Genomic DNA, 14,982 nt, shown 5'->3' with positions numbered 1-14,982 from the left:
AACACTGCTCTGATAACAGGAAGCCCATACGTAACAGTTGAGGCAACTGAGGCACAAAGGATTGCTTGCCCAGATGACGTGCCCTGGAGAAGCCTTCCCTGACCCCACTCCGCCTAAAGTGCTTTGATGTAGGATTAAAGCCACTCTTCGTGTCAACTGCATCAGGGGTCACTCCTGTCTTCTCTGATCAGTGTCCTTCCATGCAAGTGACCCTCCGCTGCCTTTTGGGCGCTCAGGAAATGTTTCCAGGGGAATGGATAACTAGATGGCTCTGGCGTTCCCTCCTCCGTTGCGGCACCTCAGGCAGGTGGCCGCAGCTCCTGAAGTCGCGAGGTGCGAGGCCGGGACCTCCAGGCGGTCGCAGCCGCGGCCCCGCCCCTACAGGCCTCTGCGGTGCTGATTGGCCGGCCGGGCGCCCGGGCCCAAGAAGAGGGGCGGCCGCCCGCGCGCCCGCCTCGTCTTCGCGGGGGCGCGCCCGCGGCACGCGGCCGGGCGGGGCCGGGGGTGAGTGACGGCCACGCGGGCCAATGGGGCGGGCGCGCGCCGCCGCCTCCGCCCGCGCGGCCCCTGACGCCGGCCGAGGCGCCGCGCCGCTGCGGCTGCGGGCGGCGACGGCTGCACCATGGGTTGGCTGCTGCTGGCCGCCCGGCTGCCGCCGCTCCTGCCGCCGTTGCTGCTGCTGCTGGCCGGGGGTGAGTGCGCGCTGCGCGGGCGGGCGGCCGCGGGGCCGGGGCCGGCGGGTGGCGGCAGTGACGGCGGGCCGCGGTGCTGGACAGCTCCCCGGCCGCCAACAAAGGGGCCGGCGCGCGAGGCGCGGGAGCGCGGGGCTCGGCTGGGCTGCTGCGCCGTCCGCGACACGCGCGCTCCCAGGGCGGGGGGCGTGGGGCCATGGCGTGTGCCTCGTGTGAAAGCGGTCCCCGGCGCGGGGGCGTACGTGTGCGCGCGCGCGCGCGCACACACACACACACACACACACTCAGGAGTGTGGTGGCGGGCGCGCTGCACGCGCTCCCTGGGGGCTCTGTTCGGGGGGCGTTTGGAGAGGGCGGGAGCACGAGCGAGAGGAGGACAGACCCTGGCTGCCAGTCCCGCGATAGCCACTCAGGGATGGGGAGGCGGCATTTACAGGTCCCGTGGGGTCACTACAGTGAGCGTGGGCGCCAGTGTCTTGCGGCTCCGAGGGGGAAAGTGCCAAAGAGCCGTACACACAGCTGCTGCGACAATGAGGGGTGTGTGTTTACGCGCGTATGGTGCTACCGGACAGGAGGAGGGGTGTGTCATTGCGAATGGCTGTCTAGACTGTGCTGGGCAACTTTATTAGGAGCTGACAAAGAGGGGGTATGACAGCACCCAGGTCTCTGCTTGTGACAGTGACACTGCTGGATAGCTCCTGCGCAGCTGCCACGCAGGGATGGGTGTGAGAGACACTCTGAGATGTGGTTTTAGTTCAGCAGTGCCCAAGGGCAGTGTGTGGGTGATGACAGGCTCCGTGTGGGGGGCAGGTGTGAAATAGATGTGCCTGTGTCAGAGCCTGCTGGAAGCTTCCCAGGGGGATACATGGGATTCAGGTGTTTGCTGGCGGGTGGTCACAAGGTATGTGGCAGCCTCCCAGACAGGCCACCACCACTGAATGCGGGTGGGTAGAAGTGCTGTCTGCAGGAGTGGGTCAAATAAGGACATGACTGAACAGCTTCTCCATGTGCCGGACACAGCAGAAAGGGGACGGTATGCAACGAGTGCATATTAAGGGGCAATTGCTAATTGGTGTTGGTAGAGAGACACACCGGAATGAGTGTGTGCATGCATGTGTGTATATAGTGTATGTGTTCACTCATCAGATGGCCTTGAGTGATTCCACTTCTGATGGACATGCAGGAGTATAACGTGTGTGTGTATGTGGGAGTTGACCAGGGACACTGGCTACTTAGTCACCTCCTGTGAGGTTAACCCCCAAAGACACAGGCACAGATGTGCATCTTTGTGACGAAGGAGAGGCCTTTGAAGGGTCTCTGCCCGAGAGGAGAGAGCAGTCTTTGCTTGACAGTGGCAGTGAGATGGGCCATTGCCATGGGCCCATAGTGACAGAATCCCAGGGAAAATGACTGGACAGGGAAAGGGATCTCTTGCACCTGAGCTTGTCCTAGGAAGGCTCAGTTCAGCAGGGGGTACTTTTTCTCCACCATCAGTCCAGGGATGGGTAAGGACCTAAGTGTGTGCACAGAAGTATGTCCAATGGCATTTGTCTCATGTGCTCACACACATCTATGTCTATGTTTGCATAGCTTGAATCGTCTCTGGAAGAGGTGAGATTCAACAAATAAATTAAATATTGATTAGTTTGCTCTTTCTTTGTGCAACAGCCATACCAGAACTGGCAAGCAGCGTGTGGCGGGACCCATGTCCAGCTGTGGCTAGGCATGGATGACTGTGGGCAGCTTTACTCCTTCTGTGTTCCCTCCCAACTCCTCCCTCCCGTACACACTTTGTGGTGTACATTATTACTTACCTCTTGGTGACACATATGTCTCTGGTAGTACGTCTTTTTTTTATACACCTTTCTGTAGAAAACTTTCAAGAGCGCTTGGGCATTGCTTCTCAGATTATCCAGACATGCACACTAGTGTGAGTGTGTATGTGGTAGGGTGATTGTGCTAGACAATTTCTGTTGTAGCTGACACTTACGGGTGTGGGGGCTGTGTGGCAGATGCTGCCGGGCAGCCCCCGTATTGATGTCTGGCAAGGGCTTAGGGAGAGCTGTACTTCAAAGCTGCTGATGAGGAGAAGGATGGGGGTGTAGTGGATGGTGGAAATCAGAAAGGGATGTTTGGATCAGGAGCAGATTGCAGGGGAGATAAAACATGCGGATTACTAAGGCCTTGTTTTTTTTATCCCCTGAGATAGAAACCTGCTTCCTCTGCCTCTTTTTCTGAGTTTGGGTCAGGTTTTCAGTTCTTTGAGGCTGGTCACCAAATCCTTTTCACATGCCTTCTTTTTCTCTCCCTCTTTCTGTTGGGAGTGATGAAATATCAGAAAATTATAGATGCTAGAGGAGAACAAAAGAAAATCAGGGGCGCCTGGGTGTCCACCTTTTGCTGTCAGCTCAGGTTGTGATTCTGTGACATCAAGCCCTGTGTCGGGCTCCATGTTCAGCATGGCATCTGCTTGAGATTCTCTCTCCCTCTCCTGCTGCCCCCCTCCCCATGTGCTAGTGTGCCCTCTCTCTGAAGATAAGTAAGTCTTTAAAGATTTTATTTATTTATTTATTTATTTGACTGACAGAGATCACAAGCAGGCAGAGAGGCAGGCAGAGAGAGAGGGGGAAGCAGGCTCCCCGCTAAGCAGAGAGCCCAATGCAGAGCTTGATCCCAGGACTCTGGGATCATAACCTGAGCAGAAGGCAGAGGCTTTAACCCACTAAGCCACCCAGGCACCCCAAAGATAAGTAAGTCTTTAAAAGGAAAAAAGAATCAGTCACAAAGAGTATAAATCTGAAATTTTAAATCAGATGGAGTCTCAGTTAAGGCAGATTAATTATTAAGTGTAAAAGCAATTATACACAGAATGCTTAGGGCTCAGCTACTATTTTGGTAGGCAAGTTGGAAAATAAGCAAGCTCTTACAGTTACTAAATAATTATCCATTGCTAGGCTTTTGAAAATATCAAGGTCTATATAAAGAAAAAATAACCATCACAGGGACAAAGAAGTTCAAGAAAATGGAACTGTTTACTGGAGAAGAGTGAGGACCCAGATTCCTTTTTTCACAATAGCTTTTTGGCAAGATTATCAAAATTTCTGTTCATTCATATCAGAAGTTTGAGAAAGGAAGAGAAGGAGGGAGGAGGAGGTGGAAGGAGATGGTGGTGTCTCTGCCTGACAGGTGGAGGAGAGAGTTCCAGAAAATGGAGAAACTCGCCTCATTGTGGAAATGGTAGGGAGTGGTCCCAGGGAATTCCACAGACTGCAGTTTTCTGAACAGGGAGCTTCACTGACTACACAGTATTTGATTTCCAGAAGTGGGAAATCAACAGGACTGCTGGTCAGACTTTCCTTGAGAGGGTTCACACAGTTTCCTCAAGATCCATGCCACTGTGGAGAGAAGGCCCAGGGCCTAGAAGGGAGTGACTTCTCTCCCACCAGGCCCCAGTTCAGCTCCAAGAGAGGCAACACTCCGGTTTTGAAGAGGCAATGCAACTTTGAGCCTCCAGAGGCTAAAATCCCAAGAATTCCTAAATAAAACTAGTTTGTACTTTTCTAAAGAGGCTGACATAATGTCTTTCCCAAGGTACCCGCTAGAGACTGGTTCATGTAGTTACAGATTTTCACCCAATGACTTTTTCAAAGATTGGCTGCTCAGGTGACCTAGAGATCTGTAAAATGTTTATTTAATTATTACAAACATTTCTTGTCAATTGACTTTTTTTCTCTGTGGACTGCATGAGTTTTTTTCAGGTAAGTTTATTGCATTTGGCTCCCCCAGTCTTGGGGGTGCCACTTCTACAGTTGTATCTGCTGGTATCACATTTAAAATTTAGACTACACTTTTCAAACCGTGCTCATTTTTGAGGGGAGAAAGCACTTCTATTAACTGGCTGTGTGATTGTGACCTTACGGTCCCGAGCTCTCCCTTATTTCGTCTGTGAAACAAGAGGGTTATTTATTCAAATACCTGTTGTGTTCCTGTCATATTTCAGAGTCTGTCAAGGCACTGGGCTGACCAAGTTGACTCAGACACGAGGCATACAGAGTGAGGGAAGGAGGCCATAGATGGCCAGCTCCAGTTTGAGAGAAAAGTGCAGGGATTGGTTCAGAAGGCTATGGTACTAAGTGTGGTGCCTAGCCTACACTGGGAATACCAGGGAGAGCTTCTCAGAAGCAGGGACTGGAAGCAGAAGCAGCAGCTGGGCGGGTGGGGGCAGGTGGCCCTAGGCATTACCTGTTTTTGGTTAAAGGTTTTTTGAAGCTTGCATGCTGTCCCACGTTTCCACCCATTAGTCCTGGTTTTGTTTTGTTTTGTTTTGTTTTTGTTTTTGAAGTCTCATAAAATAACTCTGATTTCTATGACTCACATCAACCTTTTATTTTAATATATTTGAAGATACTGACCGTTGTCTCTCTTGCATGTTCTTTTTTCCTGGCCAAGAACATCCCAGTTCTCTGTTCTTTATAAAGGATAATAATATTTAGATTTCTGGAATGCAGTCTGCTCATTATGGCACGGTCTGCATGGAGCTGCCCTCCTTTGAGGCCCCTGCCTTCCTGAGGGCTGTGGAATTTTTGCTTTACCAATGAGGAACCTGGGGCCCCTGGTGAAGTAGCTTACCCAGAGCAGCTCCCCCAGGGAAGCCAGAACCCAAACCTGTTTCCCTGGCCCAAGCTCTCTCTACTAGACCGTCCTCCTGTGTTTGAGATCAAGACCTGTTTATCCTCATCCACACAACTTTTAACTGTGTTAAGCCCCTTTCCCTTGGGGCTCTCCTTTCGGTCAGATGCTGTATTCGAGGTACCGTGTCGCCTGACCATGCACACATAACTCGCGGGGTCTCCACCACGCTTCGGGTGCCAAGCTTAGGGCCTATCACAACAGCAGAAGGCAGTTGTGAAGCTTCAGATTCAGACCATGCGGAGCATGGAGCATGAAGCACAAATAGTGTTAGCTCTCACTTTTTATTCTAAACATCATGAAAGTTTTCCATGAACTATTCAGGCCGGGGCCCGATGTGCAACGGGGGAGAGCAGGATATAACTCTTGATCGTATCACTGAATGTTAGTCTTGGAAAAGAGAACTTGGAGATCATTTTAACCACCTTCCTTATTTTTAAGGATGAGGAGATAGACCCAGAGGTTTTAAGCAATTTTCCAGAAGACATAGAACAAGTTAGTAGTATTTGTGTGATTAAGCTAGTACTTAAGGTGTGAAGCTGGCCCATAGGGCGGTCTTCCTCTTCTCAGTGAATGGAAGTGAGAGATGCAAGAAAGATGCCCTTTAATTTATTGGGTTTTGTTCATTTGTTTTATAAATTAGGAAAGAGGGATCCAAGATGCTAAACAAAGATGTTAGGACCAATGCTGGCTGAATCTGACCTGTGGTCTCACCTAGTCTTTAGAGACTGTTCAGGAGATCGGATTGCTGACATCCGAATCTCATTCTTAATGCACTTTTGGAAAATGTTCAGCTTAGGACAGATGCCTGGGGACCAGTACGCACACGAGGTCTTTCAGAGGAGGGACTTGTTCTTCACTGCATCTGTGCCCGCTGCAGCCCAGCACAGCTGTAGTGAAGGTGGCCACTGGTGGCCTTTTCTGAGTGAACAAATACTACCCCTGCTGCTACTGTCAAGCCGGTGCTGAGTCTAATGACGCTCTCCGGCCCATCTCCCTCGGGCTTGCCTTTGGTCCTGCCACCGGGAGGGCTGAACAGCTCGGCCTTTGTGGAGTGAGAACAGCATCTCAGAATCCCCCGGCAGCCCCGGATGTCAGGAGTGTCTCCCCCCAAGTCCCCACAGGCACCCCTGTGTTCTTTGCTGTTGGAGGCGTGTCCTAACCGTATGCCAGTCTTGCCTTTCTGGCCTCTTCTAACCATCCGGCTTTCATGTCTGTGCAGGAGCGTCCCTGGGCACGTGTGCAGCAGGGTCTGATGAGCCTGGCCCAGAGGGCCTCACCTCCACCTCCTTGCTGGATCTCCTGCCGCCCACGGGTCTGGAGCCGCTGGACTCGGAGGAGCCCAGTGAGGCCATGGGACTGGGAGCAGGCCTGGGAGCCCCAGGCTCGGGTTTCCCCAGTGAAGAGAGCGAAGAGTCACGCATTCTGCAGCCGCCACAGTACTTCTGGGAAGAGGAGGAGGCGCTGAATGACTCCAGTCTGGACCTGGGACCCACTGCAGGTAGCTTTTCTTACCTGAGACTGGGTGCACCTGGGTGCAGCTGGGAGGGAGGCTGGCTAGGCAAAATGCCAGAGGACCGTTTCCTTGCTCAAATCCTATCTCTTGTCTCTCCCTGCCAGCTTTTATGTGCCACCAGAGCCAAGTCTCTGGGACCCCTGGTGTCTTACTGGTCCCCGAGGCTCTTTTCTCTTTAATGTTTGCTGCTGTTTAGGGAGCCCATGTTCTGCTCTCATGTAACACCATAGAATGCAACAGCCTGGGAAGGTAACTTTCCCCCCATGTAAACATGCAAAACCACTGCTCAGAGGGGTTGAGAGCATCCTTAAATTCATCAGCTGCTCATCTGCTCAGCCATGATCCAAGCCAGGGCTTCCCAAGGTCTAGGGGTTCATCCCCTGCTGTGCTATGTTGTTCCTGTTGAAGGTTCCTGTACCCCTCCTGAGGTCTCTCTGACCCCAGATCAAGGCACCACCCTTCTCTCAGTCATGCCCCAGAGCTAGTTTCCAGAGCATGGCTGATGGACCTATGTGGGCCAGCCACCTGGGGCCAGAGCCCAAGCTGGAATGCATGCAGTTAGGAGCTGGATGCAGATACGGTGAAGCACATTGGCCATGCTCCTGGCTTCAGCAACTGTGCACGTTCTTGGCCAGCAGGAGCCTGTTTGTAAATGCCAGGTGCCACATTGTGTGTGTGCCTGCCCGTGCATATGGGGGCAGGCTGTTATAGAACGCAGTTTGAATTTTTCTCTTTAGCATGTATAATATTTTGGGTTTGTGTCCTCTAATTATGAAAATAGTACTTGGAAATTGTAGAAAATACAAAAGATGCAAAGAAGGAAATGAAAGTCACCCGTAACCTCACAACAAAAAGAGAATCACTAGTCATAGTTTGGGATACATCCTTGTAGTCCCTTTTACGTGCCAAATTGGGATCATAATATTTTCACTTAAAATATTTAATAAATGTATTTCCACATAATTGAATACTCTTTTTAAATCTGATTGTTAGTGACTATGTAGTATTTCGTCATGTGGCTCATCACAGGTTTAAAACCAGCTCCCTATTGTTGAATATTTAGGTTGTTCCCAGTTTTAATGCTGCTGAAACTATCATCATATATTTTTACATGTCTCTGATTGTCTCCTCATGATACATTTCTAGAATAAAATTCTAGGTGTAAAGATGTATCATTCGGCGTCCTAGATGGAAAAAGAAGATATGACCAAACTGAGATAACCCAGAGAGAGTTTATTTATAGAATAAGGAACTTAGAAAGGTATGGGTAAGAGATAGGCCAACCACAGAGGAGTCCTGGGTCCTGGGCAGCAGAGCACTCAGTTTTCCTACACCCAAAGGGATGGAGGGAGAGATGGATGAAAGGAACCAGGAGGGACAGAGAGTGCTGGCAAGCAAGTGATCCTGGCAAGAGCTGTGACCCAGCAGGGGAGAAACCAGGGGAGGAAGTACCTGACCCCCTCTCCTCCTATCTTCTGCCAGGATCCCTGTCAATCTCTCTTCCCCTGCCTCTTTCGGGGAGTCTGGTCGGGAAGCAGGGACACTTGGCCTGTTGCAGTAACTCCCAGGGTCCATCTCTCAGGGCAGAGGACAGGGTAGAGAAGGGTAGAGAGACGATCTGGAGGGGATGGAACATGTCTGGCACAAAGAATAGGAATCTTTCCACGGGCTTTTGTTAAATATTTCCAAACCAGCCTTGAGGAAGATCTTTCCAGGTTGCATTCCCACCGGAGGTGGAATGAGGGGCAGGTTGTTGGACCCTCCTCACCACTGCGTTTTGTCATTTAGAAATCTTGGTCAACTTGATAGGGAAATTATAATGGCTTTTGATTGCCAGGGAATGTTAACATGTGTGTGTGTGTATGTATGTATGTATGTATGTACGTATTCTGACCTCTTATGGTCCTCTCCGATTTGAGGCATAGTATAATGAAATCAGGCTCTGGGGTCAGGCAGATCCCAATGTTTCAGCACCAACACCTAACGGCTATGTGATTTTTGGCAAGGAGCAACCTGAGCCTGTTTCCCCATCCAGAAAATAGTATCATAGGGTTGTGAGGTTTAAATGCAGTGGTTCATTGAACACTCCCAGTACAGCGCTTGGTACTTCTATGTACTCTGTATTACGTATCATTGCTTTTCCATTTTTTTCTATTGGGGTTTTAATTATTTTTATCACTGTACCAATCCTCACATAAAAGGAATACATTCTCTGATGTGTATAGAAAACATTTTTCCAGTTTATCAATTACTTTTGTTATTATAGTAATTTTTGACATATATTAGTTTTTTTTTTTTTACAAACGTCACAGTCTTTCTTTTGAAATGTTTTTATGTTTTTCTTTGCTTTATGTTTAGAAAAATCCTTTCCCTCCCTGAGATATATGTACCTTTATTTCCTCTATTTTTTTTAACATTAAATTTTTACATTTAACTCTTTATTCTAGCAGTAATTTACTTTGGTATGTGGTATAAGATAGGGATTTAGTTCATTTCCCCCATTAAGCTAGCCTGTTACCGCAGCAGAATAGGCTGATAAATCTATCCCCCTGTCGGAAAAGAAGCACTAGACAATTAGATGTGCTTGGGTCTTTCTCTGGAAAGACCCTTGAGAATCTAGTCTAAGACAAGCAGTCATTCCAAGGGCCTTAGCCAAGAAAGCCACAGTGCTGAGCCTAGGACCTTCCTCAGGATCACAGTGGGTTGGCCCTGAGGCTTTGCTGAACTCATTTTCTTTGCCTCTCACTTCCCTTTCCCTCCTTTTCCTCTCTCTTCTTCTCCCATTCACCTCTCTGCGTCTCTTAATAGTGAAAATAGAAAGTCATCGAATACGTGTTCTGTCACTGGCACTTGGCATCTGTTCTCCTCCTTGTGCTGGCTCTATAGCGTGGTCTGTCTCCTCTTCTCTGCTCTACACCCCGAACAACTGTGAGATGGGGACTCAGATGCCCTGCACGAAGAACGGGTGAGAGCCCTGGAGGAGGGAGAGTGAGGAAGGCCGCTTTTCCCAGGCTTCCACATCTCTCACCTTCCCATGGGGCCCTTACCTTTCCTTGGGTCAGTCTCTTCTCTGTACACCTCCGAGGCAATTTGTGAAAACACAGTACCCACAGGATAAAAGTGAAACATCTTAGTACTGCAGAAAGTGTTCTTAATGCTCTGGCCCAGCCCCTTGGCCTCATCTCCTTCCCTACTCCTGCAAGCCTCAGTTCACTAGCCTATTATCACTGGTGAATGCGGGACTGAGGCACAGGGAAGCTAAGTGCTTTAACAAGGTCGCACTTGGTATGAGACAGAGCTGGATCAAGGATCCGTGTGTTCTCAGGCCTGTTCCCTGAGCCTGTGGTACCCTTCCTCCTGTCCCATCTGCCTGGAGCGCTCTTCTCCATCCCAGCTGCCAGGCAGACTTGTCATCATCCTGCAGCACCTAGCTCAGAAGACATAGCTTCTGAGAGGCCTTTGGATCTCTACCAAGTGGGCAGGACTGCACTGCACGTGGTTGTGCGCATGGTGCCCTGTCCAGGGGTGCCTTGCCGAGCAGGGGAGCTAGGGCTCAAGTCAGGCCTGCATGCTACTCACGCAGTCAGGCCAGGTGGAAGGAGTGCCTTCTTCTAAGTCATCTGCCTAGAGGGGCATCTCCGTGAGCTTAGTGGCCCTGACGTGAAACTAGTTGTTTCTGCTTCTGCATCCTCATGGTACCTTGATAATATGGTGTGAGGTCATCCCAGAGACAGAGCGTGTTCCAGGTGTGAGGCTCCTTTGTAGGGGGAGGAAGCCCAGAGAGGACAGTATGTGCCAGCCCCCTCTGCCTGCTTCTGCTCCTGACCCTAAAAGTCAGAGGCTTCCATCTAGTGTTCTCTGGAAGGAAAGAGGGCATTGCCTCTTTGGGTTTGTCCCTCAGGTTAGAGGAGACCCAAGGAAACTTCAAAGGGCCTGCCTGGAGGAAGAGTGTGTCCAGAGGTCAGAGTGACCATGCAAAGTGCTGTTCTAACAGCCCATGGGGACATGGCTGCATCCATGTCCAAGAGCAATGACTGCTGAAAGCCAGGTGGTGGATGGGCCTAATCTCAGACCCTATACCCTTTTATTAATTATGACACCAACCCATACATGAACACCTAGTGTGTGCCAGGCTCCATGCTAGGTGTTTCTGTATACTATCTCATTTAATCTCAACAGAAACAAGTATATATTGTTACTCCCATTTGATCAGTGAACAAACTTGAGGCTCCAGGAGTTTGCATAACAGCCCAGCTACCAAGTGTAAGAACCAGGAATCAAACCCAAGTTTCCAGACTCCATAGTCTTGGCTCTTTCTATGCAACCTATGCCTCTCAGCTCAATTATTTATTAGAGAATAGCAGTAATGTCTTGTATTTTACATAGTAAATATTACCATTTTTTTCCTTAGAATATTCTCTGTGATTAGCTCATTTGAACTTTACAACTCTGTGCAGTCTGTAGGGTCCACAGGCAGGAGTTGTCACTGCTTCACAGATGCTGAAACCCAGGCCTGGAGAGAGTAAGAGCTTTGCCCAAGGCTACATAGCTTGTGTACAGCAGAGCTGAGTCTGGAATCAGTGGCTCCTGAGCACCTGGGCCTAGTGACCCACTGTAGGAGCACAGAGATAGCGTGTGTTAGAAAGGAAACCAGTGTGCTTTGTTGTCACAAGTACTTTGCTATATTTTTCATTGCTAGTTTGCTGGACCTAGAAGAGCCAGAGCTAGAGCCTTCCTTCTACAGTGACGATCCTGAGGTCCCACAGCAAAAACAGGCACTGGTCTTTCTGCTCGGCTGATGATGAGGGATGTGACCTTGAGCGCATGTTCCTTGTCTGATCTTGGCTTCAATCTCTCCTCTGTAAGTGAGGAATGATAGACTGAAGCCTTCTCCAGATTTAAAACATTACGGTTTTCTGACATTCCAGGTGAGAAGAGTGATCTCAGCAAAGTAGGGGCAAAGAAGTAGAATGTAGATCAGCCCTTTACCAACTAGCATCAAGCCAACTTAAGACCCGATCAAATAATTCAGATAAGATTGTTAATGATTAAGAACACTTTCCCGGGTTACCCACTCATCCCAAAGCTGTCTCTCCTGTCACCCTCCACCCTTTCATTCTCCGATATCCTTAATGAAATTCTCTGCATGCGATTTTAATTTTCCTAGTGAACAAGCTACTAATTAGTGTTCTACAAGAAAAGCAACAACTCTTTAGGGTCGGCAAGTTCTAGAAACCCAACTCAAACATGCTGACAGCCCTGTGTAAAAAGAGGGTGTTGATTGGCTCAGTAACTGCATAAGCTAGGCAGGTTGGGATCCAAATATTGAAATGGGGCATAGACACTGTCTTCCTCCATCAGGCCTAGCTTTCCCTGGCTGGCTTCATTCTCAGGCACGTTGTCCCTGTGCGGTGGCTCAGAGAGCCCTCCACTCCAGTCACTCCAGTGTCCTTTCTTTCACTCAGCAGCCGCAGCAGAGAGAGAACTGTGCTTCCCCAGCACTTCTGGAAAAGTCTCAGATGGAAACTTGTTTGTCTTTCCTGTGTCATGAGCCTATCTATGACCCAATCCTGAGGCCAGAGGGACTGGGTTTTCTGGTCTGTACTAGCTCTTGAGCACCCCTTGAAGCCAGGAGGTAGTGCCCCATACTCCTGTACCAAGAGGAGGGAAGTACATGCCAAATGATGGTTGGTTGGGCATAAAAGAACATTCATGAGTACTTATATTATTATATATTTCATTTTCACATCATTTTTTTAACCTCACAGCAGCCTGATGAAAACTGTAAAAGCAGGCATTGTTAGGATCCCTGTTTTATAACTAAGGAAACCAGCTCAGAGAGGTTTAAACCTGGCACTAAATCACACAGGTAATGGGCTGCAGAGTGAAATCTCAAATTTGAGATTTCTGCTTTAAGATCTGCTACCCCTCCATGTAAAATCATTGATTAGACCCCTTGAATTATTATTGCCTGTGAAGAATTTTGTAGAAAGCAGATCATCAAAGCCAGTCTGCTGGGACCTGGAAATGGCTCCTATGCATTGATACCATACCTGCTGTTGAATGATTTGGGGGTCACAGCACACGCATCAGGCATGTTTGCTAAGAAGACCAGCTGACAGAAGCACTTACACCTAGATGCCCACAAGAAACTGTACTTTTGTTTTACACTAGTAATAAGTATTGTTATGTGAAAATCCGAAAATGCAGAAAAGAGGAAAGTAAAAACCACTCCTAATCCCATCAGCCAGAATTGGCAAATGTTAACATTTTGGCATGTATCTTTCTGGGAATTTTTCCTACATGGGAAATACATAAAATACGCCTTTTTAAAAATGGAATTACAGTGCACAGGTTCTGCTGTTTCACTTTCCAGTGTCTCTCCAAGCCAGCTAAGGGAGCTGTCTGCCCTCACTGTTAAGGCAGGAGTAGTCTTCCAAGCCTGGCCCAGCCACCGCCCTTTCGGACAGTGGCCTGCCGCCTGAGCGCTGGATGGTCCCCAGTCTTGTTCTGCAAACTGCGCCATGATGGGAATCCTTGAAACCAAGTCCTTACCAGCATCCTCATTGTTTCCTTAGCGTGTATTTCAAGGAGTGAAATGACAGGTTCAGAATGTCTCTTCTTAAAGCTTTTCATATGTATTAAGCTCCCCCACCCCCAATGTGGCCTGATTTCCATTTCCATCAGTAGCAGATGGAGTGCCTGTTTCCTGCACTCATCCAATACTCGGTATTATCTTTAAATATATACGTATATTGTCAGGTTGGCACCCCCAAAACTGTATCATCATGTTTAATTTACATTTCTTTGATGACTACTGAGGTTGACCATTAAAAAGTCATTTTTAATTATACTGAAAGCTTCTCCCCTTGCGCTTCCTTTTTATGCCAGTCTGTTGTGAATTTTGTGAGGGTTTTCGTATCAACACTGAGTTGAATAACTGGCTTGAGTGTTGCACTCAGGGGGGCAATTTTCAGTGATTTGACATTAAGCGAAAAGGACATTTACGTGATCTTCCAAGGCCGCTGGCTTGGTGCCTGTCTTAATTTCACATCTTAAGCAGGGGAGTCGGTTCATTAATATTTCAGTGGATGCCAGGGGTCATCCATGAGATTATGGCAACCTCGGAAGGCAGAAACAAAGTCTAGTGTGACCTTGATAAGCTGGAGAAAGAGACTTAACAAAACCGATGAAACACAGGAGGGAGAAAATGCAACACGATCTATTTAGGGAACAAAAGCCAGCCCCCAGAGTGAGATTAAAAGAAAAAGAAAAAGCCGGGAGAATCCAAGCTGTCCAAAGGTCTGGAGCTTCATCAGGGTGGCCTCCTGCTGCCTCCAAGCCACAAGATCACCTCCAATGGGGAGAGAGCAGCTTGAGTGCTGTGTTAAATTCAGACCGTGCTGCCTGAGTCCGGAAACCTTACTTTCCAGCTCGCATAAGCTAGCTTGTCGCCCATGAATCTTGTTCACTTTTCAGCAGCTCACTCAGCAAATATTTACTGTGTACCTACTCTGCTGATTTTGTGACCACTGGAACAACTGTGTGGCGAATCCAGAGTTTCCACAAGACATGAAGAATGACAGGGAGAGGGGGCTGAGAATGAGGGATAATCCCAGTTGTCGAGCCCCAGGCAAAGGAGGCTAAATTGGAACAACTGAGAAAATACGTAGGTTTTTATCCCGAGGGAGATGCTTCCCAGAAGTTTCTAACGTAAATAGACAAAACAGAAATGGGCTAAAGTTGTACAGGAACCACAGCAGTTGGGTTTAAGGAATTTGGGGAGAAAACAAAAGCCACCAACACAGAAATGCCTCTCTAAGGAGGTATATTCTCGAAGAGGGTGGCAGCCCACCTTACCTAGACTTAGCCATCTCCTGTCCAGATGACCTCCCAGGTCCCTTCTTTTTTTTTTTTTTTTTAAAGATTTTATTTATTTATTTGACAGAGAGAGATTGCAAGTAGTCAGAGGCAGGCAGAGAGAGAGAGGAGGAAGCAGGCTCCCTGCCAAGCAGAGAGCCTGATGCGGAACTTGATCCCAGGACCAGGAGATCATGACCTGAGCCAAAGGCAGAGGCTTAATCC

At 48.8% G+C, this 14,982-nt stretch overlaps 1 protein-coding gene across 1 annotated transcript in view; it reads left to right on the top strand.

Annotated features, from left to right (window-relative positions):
* Window positions 1–569: 569 nt before the first annotated feature.
* Window positions 570–14,982, top strand: part of PODXL2 (podocalyxin like 2) — a 36,093-nt gene continuing 21,680 nt past the window's right edge. The window contains exons 1-2 of the mRNA XM_059161920.1: window positions 570–692; window positions 6,604–6,882. Coding sequence (XP_059017903.1) covers window positions 623–692; window positions 6,604–6,882 — 349 coding nt within the window. The 5' untranslated portion in view covers window positions 570–622. The remainder of the gene's footprint in view (window positions 693–6,603; window positions 6,883–14,982) is intronic.

The sequence above is a fragment of the Mustela lutreola genome, chromosome 2 (genome assembly GCF_030435805.1).
Source record: "Mustela lutreola isolate mMusLut2 chromosome 2, mMusLut2.pri, whole genome shotgun sequence".
NCBI classification, from domain to species: domain Eukaryota; kingdom Metazoa; phylum Chordata; class Mammalia; order Carnivora; family Mustelidae; genus Mustela; species Mustela lutreola.
Note: the sequence above shows the minus strand (reverse complement) of the source record. Positions and strands in the feature narration are given on the sequence as shown.